The sequence below is a fragment of the Acomys minous genome (assembly GCF_964271855.1).
Source record: "Acomys minous genome assembly, chromosome: 15".
NCBI classification, from domain to species: Eukaryota; Metazoa; Chordata; class Mammalia; order Rodentia; family Muridae; genus Acomys; species Acomys minous.
The window spans coordinates 91,987,197-91,997,937 of NC_140497.1; the positions used below are offsets into that span (position 1 = coordinate 91,987,197).

General features: G+C 39.2%; 1 protein-coding gene across 1 annotated transcript; it reads left to right on the plus strand.

The window, feature by feature from the left end:
• Positions 1-8,933: 8,933 nt before the first annotated feature.
• Positions 8,934-9,872, plus strand: LOC311585482 (olfactory receptor 6C65-like; the record flags this gene model as incomplete). The annotated part of the gene is made up of 1 exon (XM_084760702.1): positions 8,934-9,872. One exon carries the CDS (start codon positions 8,934-8,936, stop codon positions 9,870-9,872), a length of 939 nt encoding a protein of 312 aa, XP_084616828.1.
• Between the last annotated feature and the right edge of the window lie 869 nt (positions 9,873-10,741).

The following is a 10,741-nucleotide window of genomic DNA, read 5'->3' on the forward strand; positions in this document are numbered from 1 at the left end:
TATTACCTCAAATGAGTTAGAGATACCTGATGTAGTCCAGGGTGATCTTGAACTTAGAGAGATGCTTCTACTTTCTGAGTCCTGGAATTTAAGGCATGCACCACCACATCCAGAATTATTGCATATTTTAAGGAGCTATATTAATGAAAATGAAATTGAGAAATAGATAAACAGATTATTTGTTAGTGGTATTTGTTACTTTTGGAATTCTTCGGTACTACCAAACAGAACTAGTTAGGTAGGAAAAACAGCCTTATCATTTTAAGATTTAAACTTATTTGAGTCAGTGAGTAAACATTTTACAGTATACTTAAAACATTTCTTCTCAATTACTTTTCAGTTCAACCTGAGTAGCTTAGTTGGTGTTCAGTACTACCTCTAAAATTAACTAGTAAACTTCCAATTCATGAATATAAAGCAACATATACCAATAAAATGTGTATACCTTTTCTAATCATCAAACATAATTTGATGAGTTTATAGAAATGAGTTCCATGACGACATCAGACTTTCTCTAATGCTGGATGTATGTGGTACAACCTATGTTCAAGACAGGACTGTTTTTTATACGGCCTCTTTGTGTGCAACATGGCAAATGCTGAATACTTACTCTCCTTGAGTTCCATAGAGGTTTTGTTATCAGATACATTGTAGAACTTTATTTTTGTCTAAATATGCAATATGAAAAAGTTTTCCAAAATCAGTATTTTTCCTAACCCATATTTTCCAATTGTCTCATCAGTTTCAATGGAGAGCTTGTTCAGATTAGAATCCAGCTCATTTTCTACAAATAGCCATAGTTACCCTCTTTAACCAGAATACATGGTGTGACACTTTAACTCCACTCTTCTGTTTTTCCTACAAATGCAGTAATTAATGTCTTCCCAAACAGTACTGTGTTCCTGTTTTGTTGTAACTGAGGAATTGTAACCATTCCCTCATTCCATCATCAATAAACATGACATTGTCTCCATTGCACTGGAGGTTTACATGTTCTTTAACAACAAATGTTGTTTTTTACTCAGACCTTGGGGATTTTTCTGTGGAAAGCACACTAATTGACCATCTTCACCATTAACTGTAAAAGCAAAATAAAAAAGTTAATTAAAAGACTTAATATCTATAGGGAGTCTTGTTACGCTGATGGCAAATGGAAGCCAAGACCTATAGTAAATTTTCAATCTTATTTAAAATACTTTAGATTCTTAAAACTTTAATTATCTATTTAAAATTTTTGAGAAGGTGATAATTATTACATCTGCACATGAGAATATTAATATAACTTGACAAGAAATCTATCTTGTGGGAGTCCATCTTATTTTATTCTTTTAGTCTCCAAACAAACTTAGCACATTAATATTTATATACTAATAACATGCCTAGAAATCATGGCCTAAATAAAATTTCAGAAATTAACTTACAAGATAAAAATAAATAAAAAGTACTTCAAGAAAACTATCTGAAATTTTATAGACATGTAATCTACTGGAAAGAGTTACTCTGAATTTAAATGTAAGAACAAGTTGCAGAAGATAAAAAAGAAAATACTTTTATTCTTTATTAGGAAATCTATCACTCTGGGGATCCAAGATGGTGGTACCAATCACACACTTTGTCCGATTAGTAGGAAAACCAAAACTGCTCAGTGGCCTAAAGACCAAACAGAGAGCTATAAAACACCAGTTCTGCTGATTCCCAGAAGATAAGGATCCACATTATGTGGGGCGTAGGTGGGTCAGACCCCTGGCCACCCAGCTAACCCACAGAAAAATCCCAGGGGACAACATACATTAGCAGCCATCTTGAGAAAGGCTGTAGGATATCCTTGAAGCGTCAAACTGTCACTGCCCATCTATGGCTTGCTGTATCTGAGAGAGGAAGCAGACAGGCAGAGCTGAGTCCCAGCACCAGAAAAAAATCCACATTAGCTATTTTCCAAGAAAGAGTGCAGGGCACTGATCTCTCTCTCAGCCCTCCAGCTGTTGCCTTGCCTAGCCTTGCTGGGTCACAGAGCAGATAATCATAGCCTTGGCATCTCAAGAGGGCCTGTGGAACTTCTGAGCAGCTTGGCGTTTCGATTTCTCACACACCCCCACCAGCTGCTTCCCATTTGTAACAAGGAGCATACATTGTGGCCAGAATAGCTGAATCCAGGCCCCTGATAACAATCTACATTAGCCACCATCCTACAATCAACTTCAGCCCTCCTCTGTCTGTGCCCAACCACCTGAAGCATACTGCTCTGACACAGCTAGGACACAAAGCAAACAGGCTGAGCAGAGACCTGCTAGCAGCTTCTGGTGTTGACCTCACCCTGCCCACCTATAGACTGTTGGCCTGATCCACCTAGGTCACAGGGGATCTAGGTCACAGGTGAGTGCCACACCACGCATTACCTGCTGTTTCTTTTGCAGATTTGAGCTCTAATCTCTCTCTCTGATGGCCAGTGGTTTACTGGACTAGCCAAACTGGGGATAAGCAGATAAGCAGAGCCCTGTCCTATCAAGAAGGCCTGTAGAACACACTAGCATCTTTGGGCCTTCGTCCCTCTCAGCTCCCCACCTGCATAACATCCTGACCCATCTGGGATGCAGAGCAGATAGACAAGGCTGAGTCTGGAACAGACCAAGACTCACATTTGCTGCCATTTTAAAAAGGTCTGCGGAACACCCAAGCAGCTTCAAGCCTGAACCTCTCACAGCCTCCCAGCTGCTTACTGACCTAGCCCATCTGGAACACAGGAGATAGACAGAGCCCTGCCATCTCAAAAAGGACTGAGGCGCACCTGAGAAACTTTGGGCTTGGAAATCTACCAGCCCACTCCTCTCCTGCCTGACCCAACTGGGATACAATCAGGGAACCCAGCTGAGCTGAGCTGTGTGCAGGCTCTAACATACACTGTCTAATATCCTGAGGAGGCCTCTGAGGAGGCCTAGAAAATAATCTTAGGCTTGGAGTGCTAACATCCTGAGGAGGACTCTGGGAAGCTGTAGAAAACAACCTTATCATTGGAGCTCTCAACATACCTGGCCAATGTGGGACGTAGACAGTGACCTCATTGGAGGAACCTCTAGGCCTGCTAACACCAGAGACAACGAGATGCCTAGGGAACAGCACAGAAGACGAGCAACAAAACTCAGAACCATATAACAACGCTGAAAACCAGTGACCTTACGCAGCAAGGCCTGGAGATATGAACAGCCACGAAGTGCAAGGAGAAGACTTTAAATCTGAGGTGATGAAAATGGTAGAAGCTTTGAAAGAGGAAAATAAATCACTCAAAGAAACACAGGAAAATACATCCAAAGAGATGAAGGCGTTGAATAAATATGTAAAGAGTTACAGGAAAATTCAATCAAATGGGAAAAAGAAATGAATAACACTATTCAAGACCTAAAGAGGGAATTAGAAGAAACAAAGAAGACACAAGCAGAGGCAATCTTAGAGATGGAAAACATAGGGAAGAGAACAGAACAGCAAACACAAGCCACGCCAACTGAATACCACTAATGGTAGTGAGATCCTTCCTGGCACTGGTTAGACCTCGCTTCTTGTTATCTTCTGTTGCTTGATTAAACACCATGACCAAAGACAATGTAAGGAAAATGGGCTCATTCTAGCTCTTGATTCCAGAGAGATAAAAGCCCTTTGTGGCAGGGAAGAAATGGCATTACGGCAGGAGCAGGAAGTGGGGCGAGCTTATAAATCGTCAAAGCTTGCATTTGGTGAGGTCCTGTTGCAATCAGTTTGCTTCTTCTATTGGCTCCATAACCTCCCCCAAACAGCCCCACCCACTAGGACAAGTGTGTAAGTACAGGAGCCTATGGAGGACATTTCTCATTTAACCACATAGTACGCAAAACCAGAGTTCTTGCCCAGATTACAGACACCATGCATGTGTTCCTCCTGTGGAGAAGGCTTGAGTCCAGTGAGAAAGTGGTGTGTTACCCCATCACACCCAGGACACTGCACATCAATGGCCCATGTTTTCTGTCTGCTTCACTTGCTCACAGGACTCACAGCTGAGTAAGGTTGTTGATGGCTTCTTTCCTTGGGGAAGAAACTGCTTAAGCAGTACCAACGTAATTTCTACATGCCCTACCACCAAACTGTGTGTCTTCTGCAATAGGGTTTTGCCATCAAGTTATGAAGGACAACCAAGAGCAGCAACCTACACTGTTTTGGGAGGTCTCCAAGACTTCCTTGTCCAGTGACTCTATGGAAGCGTGCTGCACTTGCACTGAGATTTTCATTTGGCAACCTGTGGCTTCTGAGATGAGCATATCAATGATAGTGATCCAGTGCATCAGACACACACACTCACACACACACATGCACATATATACTACACACTACACTCACACAATACATACTTCACACACTACACACACACATGCGCACACACATGGACAAGTAGATATTCACACTACACACACACACACACACACACACACACACACGGACATGGTAATGGACATATTAACACTACAAAAACACACAGACATACACACACACATACAAACACAGAGCTTATAAAATAGGTTTCCATATGATCTGTTCAAAGTTCTATTATGATTAGTTTTTTAAAATTATATTTACCCCTTTGATGCCTGTTATTTTCTAACGAGGGACAGATAGGTGGTGGATCCAGATTGGAAGGGAGGTGAAAAGGAAGTGGGAGTAGTTGGGAGTAACCATAAATAGAATAGATTGTGAAGAAAAATCCCTGCTGTGTCCAGAAGACGCTCCTTCCTTGTCTATTTTCCTGATGTTTATTTTTTTGGGTTCTTTGCAAGGTTTAGACAACAGTCCCCTCTCAGATATACAACTGAGAGATTATTTCCTCTGTTCTATAGAGTGACTCTTCAGAAGCATGCAGAAGCATTTTTTTTTTTTAGTTTCATGCCATTCCACTTCTTGATTGCTGGTTTTATTTTCTGGGTCGTTGGGGTCCTAGTGAGAGTGTCCTCATAGTATCCTACATGTACTTCCTACTCTTCTAGAATATTCAGGGTTTCTGGTCTAATATGGAGCTCTTGGATCTATATGAAAATAGTTTCTGTGCAGGATGATGGAGAAAGAAAAAGTTTAATTGTTTTATGGGTTATCATCTAGTTTTCCCAGAACTGTGTGTTATAGGTACTTTTTTTTTTGAGGGGGAGCTTCTTGGTTAAACATTGGGTAGGTATGGGTGAGTGAATTTGTTTCTGGGTGCTAATCCACATGTGTTTCCTGGTAGGTCTGTGATGGTCTTGCTTGTAGGGCTCTGTGATAGGATTAGCGTCAGTTAGCGTGACACCCCAGCAGTGCTCTCACTGTCAGCAGTGTTTTTGGCTATCTGGAATGTCCGTACTTCCACCTGAATTTTAGACTGTCATTTTTCTTTTCCATTTCTAGAATATTTTACATTGAATTCTGCAGGAAGATGCAGTGCATCTAAAGAATACACGTTTATACATTAAAGCTTCCTAATCAAGTGTATGGGAACTGTCGCTGTGTTCTGGTTTTATCTTTCATTCTATCTTCAGCGGTAAAGTTTTATTGTATTGGCTTTCATGTTATTGGTTAGATTTATTCCAAGGTACCTGATTTTTGAAAGTTTTTTTTTTTTTGGTGGATGGGATTGCCTTTCTGATCTTTATTCTTTTTTGTTTCTGGCATATAGAAGAGTTTTTGATCTAGCAAGGGGAAGGAATATAATCAAATCATATTATTTTTAAAATAATTTTTAAAGGTAACAAAAATAATCTTATGAATAAAAGGCACACATCAAAAATCTTATTTACCAAGATCAAATTGACTTTAATCCAGAGATGCAGGGTGATTCAATATTCACCAATCAGTAAATATGAATCACCACATAAATAGATTAAAGGATGAAAACCACATGATCATCTCATTAGAAACAAATAAAGTCTTTTCACAAAATCCAATATGCCTTCATGGAATAGTTGCTGGGAAAATTGGGGTACAAGGGACAAAATACCCTAAAGTAGAAACACATGTTCAGCAAGGTAGCAAGGCATAAACTTGACACACAAGAACAGTAGCCTCCCTATATGCCAAAGGCAAACATAGAAAGAAATCAGGGAAACAATCCTGCTCAAAATAGTCTCAAAAATATCTTGGAATAAATCTTACCAAGGAAGTTAAATATTGGTTTAAAAATAACTTTAAAACTCTGAAGGAAAAAAGCTAAAGCAATACCAGAAGACAGAAGAATTCTTATGCTCAAGGGTTGGGGAGACTAATGTTGTAAAATGATTATTTTACCAAAATCATCCTACAGAAATTCAATACAAAATTTCAGTGCAATTCTTAACATAAATTGAAAAATGTCTCAACATTCATATGGAAACAAACAAACAAACAAACAGAACACCGAGAAAATTCTAAAACATAAAGAGCAATAGGAAGGATAATTTGAAACAATTATTCAGCAAGCAATAATTGTTTCCTCAGTCTTTCACTTTGGTTCATATGATGCATGGCACTACACATATTTTTCCATGTCTTCCAGTAAGTAATGGTTCTCAAAGGAATTTGAGTAAATTGTTGTGAAAGTTAATCAATTGTAGATGTAGTAGTTTTCTTTCTCTAGGGATGTGTGTATTATGTTTTCCTCTAGGGAAAACTCTTCTAACTCACAAATATACACAATTTATCGGTTCCTTTTGCAGAAGAGTTTTTTTAACTATCATTGCTGGCATATGATGTTGAGAAGTGTATAGGCTTTCATAAGGGGGATGTAGACAGAATGTTTACAATTTAATAAGGGAGTTTCTGTACAGAAATTCTTAATTTGACCACATTATTTTAAAAAGGAAACAACCTTTGCCTGCTTAAATTTTTTTAAAATGTAAGTTTCAGATAATCAGAAAACTATGTTTAAACTATGTCCAGACTAACCTAAAAGTGAGTATGTCTTTCCTCTGTCAACAGTGTTACTCATTTCCTGAATAAGAACTCTATACAATAAGTCTTTTTGATATACATTGTGATGCCATCTTGTTAAATTTTGCAACATTTTTTGTACCTATGTCTTCCCTTAATATGGCAGCTGACTTCAGAAGTGTATAACACTGGCCACACAAAGGAGTCAAATGCATTTTCCTCAGGTAAACAAAAGGGATATTACTTACATAGCCCTAATGGTCGGTGGACACAGGAAACTATATCATTGCCTTCTGCACCCTCCTTGCACTGCGTTAACTCAGAGTCCCCATGGTTTACCTGAGAGTTCTGGAGCTTGGATTCTTGCTTCTTGGAACTGGTAGCAGTATAGTGGACTCATGTGATCCCAGAAAGTATCTTTCAGAGTCATTGAAATTCTAAAATTGCCAATACTGAAAGCTCTCATTTTGTTGGCCTATGCCACTAATGGTGTAAAAAATTTGTTAAAATAGATTATTTTGCAAGACTTGGCACATAGATGCAGATCTGAGCTCAGATAGTTAAAACAAACTAGAGAGTATTGGCACCAGCATTAATATGTTGCAGAGTTATTCTTTTGTGTATCAAGTAAAATTCAGTCAAGTAAAAAATATCAAGTGTCTATTGTGAACACTGGAACACAGGATATGATGAAGGAGAATAACAATATGAATGCTACCTTATTTGTCAACACTAGTATATGACCCCTTGGGCTTGTACATAGAACTTATTAGAATCATTATTGTTTGCAGGCTGATGAATATATTGATATTTTCCACAGTAATTATAAATATTATATTTTATGCTATGTGATTCCTATATTTTAATCTCTCTTATATTTCCTTTTTCTGCCACACTTTTTAAAATTTTTTTCCTTTTTTAAATTAATTTGTTTCTGTTACATCTCAATGGTTATCCCATCCCTTGTATCCTCCCATTCCTCCCTCCCTCCCATTTTCCCCTTATTTCCCTCCCCTATGACTGTTCCTGAGGGGGATTATCTCCCCCTGTATATGCTCATAAGGGTATCAAGTCGCCACACTTTTTTATTTTATTTTTTTCTTATTTTTTTCTCCTTTATTAATTTATTCTTGTTACATCTCAATGGTTATCCCATCCCTTGTATCCTCCCATTCTTCCCTCCCTCCCAATTTCCCCTTATTCCCCTCCTCTATGACTGTTCCTGAGGGGCATACTTTTTTAAACACAAGAAATTTATCATTTGTTTTCAAAGCAGAGATTGAGAAAGTCTGTCATGCAAAAATCTTACTGGCACACTATATTTAGCCTTAATAATCTGACCTTAGTGATTAATATGTGCAATATTGTATTTCTGCTAATTTCAAAGAGGAGGCAATAGGATGATTTTGTGTGATGATAAGAATGAAGGATTTTAGTTGGTTGCTCTCCACAGAGTGCTTTCTCTTTAAAGTTTTTTTTGTGAACTTGAGAACTTACTAATTTAGGATGCTGTTTGCATTTCTTCACACCTGTGAGCCCCACACAGGTGAAGCTGAGGGATGAACACAACAAATTTGAAGTTTCCTTGAGCTGCACAGTAGTTCTGAACTTCAGAGCCAACTCATCCTGTCTCTGTCATAGGACCAAAACAAAAAACCGCCAAGAGTTGTGAGTAAAATACCAGTGCCTAGAACCTCACATGGGACTGAAGCAGGAGGCAAAAGAATTGCAGATCAGTATGGGCTACTGAGAAAAAAAAGGATTGCACTTGACTCAAGGTAAGTTTTCTAGTGATAATTATAAATTGTATATTATGGCCATTATGGTTTTGAAATTACAGTGTATACTCTTTGGTAATCTGTTTAGTCTTCCCCAAGAACACTGAAACAAATTAATGGATAGCTACGCCATTTCCTTAAGAACATGCTTTGTTTTTGTGCAATAAGATCATTACATACGTATTTGAAATAATATGAAATGATTTTGAATTGACATTGCTCTTTTTTATTCATAGACCTTCCCAAATTCAGACCTTAGCTATGCCAAACAAGACATCAATCACAGAGTTTATTCTTCTGGGGCTCACAGGTGACCCAGAGTTACAAATTGTGATCTTCTCCTTTTTGCTGGCCACGTACCTACTGAGTGTAAGTGGGAACATGACCATTATTGCACTGACCCTGTCAAATGTTCAGTTGAAAACTCCCATGTATTTCTTTCTCAGGAATTTTTCCTTCTTAGAAATTCTATTTACGACAGTCTGCATCCCGAGATTTCTGATCAGCATTGCTACCGGGAACACAGCTATTTCCTATAACGCTTGCATGGTACAAGTATTTTTTTTGATCTTTCTGGGAGCGACAGAATTTTTTCTACTGGCCGCGATGTCCTATGACCGCTATGTGGCCATTTGCAAGCCTCTGCACTATACAGCTATCATCAACAACAAAGCGTGCAATCGACTTGTAATTGCCTCCTGGTCATCTGGTTTCCTCATCGTTTTCCCCCCCGTGATCATGGGCCTGCAGCTGGACTTCTGCGACTCTAACGTCATCGACCACTTCACTTGCGACTCTTCTCCCCTGCTGCAGATCGCTTGCACAGACACGAAGGTACTAGAGCTGATGGCGTTTGTCCTAGCAGTGTTTACTCTCCTAGTGACGTTGGCTTTGGTGGTTCTCTCCTACGCACTAATTCTTAGAACAATCCTGAAGATACCGTCAGCACAGCAAAGGAAAAAAGCCTTTTCCACTTGTTCCTCCCACATGATCGTGGTGTCCATTTCATACGGAAGCTGCATTTTTATGTATGTAAAAACGTCTGCCAGAGAAGGCGTGGTGCTGAGTAAAGGAGTCGCCTTGCTCAACACGTCTGTCGCTCCTATGCTGAACCCCTTCATCTACACCCTAAGGAACCAGCAAGTCAAGCAGGCATTCAAGGACATCACCAAGAAATTACTGCCGTCAAGGAAGCACTGATTTTTTTTTCTGAAACCTGCAACTGAATTTGCAAATAACCCACTAACACATAGAAAGCATCTTTCTGATAATAGGTGTATAGAAAAGGATGAAGCACCCAAGATACATGCTGTTTACATAGCCTGCTTCTAGGAACCAGGCCAACAGCCAACATCATAGGGAAATACAGTAAGGGCAGGATGGCAAAGGGGCATCAGACTAAACAGCCTACATAAATGATTCAGTCATTTTAAAGCTCTTTGACAAAAGACCTACAACCAGATGGATTTTCTCATATTCTTTGGGTTTTCTTGTAAGTTTCTCACCTAGTGACTTGAGCTGGGAGGACACTGCCTGATGCTTTACTGAGAAGCAAGGAGATAATAATTTAATAAAAGAGGATGGTCTTGTTTACAGTTTCAGCTTGAACAAGGGAGAAAAATGGTCTCAGTTCCTCTCATCCTGCCTCTAGGAATCTTTTTATTGTTTAGGGTCTATATTACACGGCTATAGTTCCCCTCTGTCTATTTGCTGGTCCTGGCAGATCCAATGTGCTGCTCCGTCTCCTGGTGGATCTGATTAAATATTTAAAATATATTGCGTTTGAGAGAAAACAACAGCTGAGTACAAGCCTAAGTTAAAGTGATGGAGCAGCTCAGTTCTCTGTTCTTTGCAGTGTCTCAGCTGTGATTATATTTAAAATGCTGGTGTAAGTGTTTTTGCTGTACTTTCTTAACAGTCAAGGCTAGATTCAAATCCAGGGTCCTCTGGGTTTATATCTACCAGCATGGCTATTGTGACTCCATCTCAAGTCTGACAGCTTTGCCCTTGTTTCCCTACAACTTTCTGGAGGGCATCCCTGATTGGTCTTCCTGTGGTTTGGAGTTGTC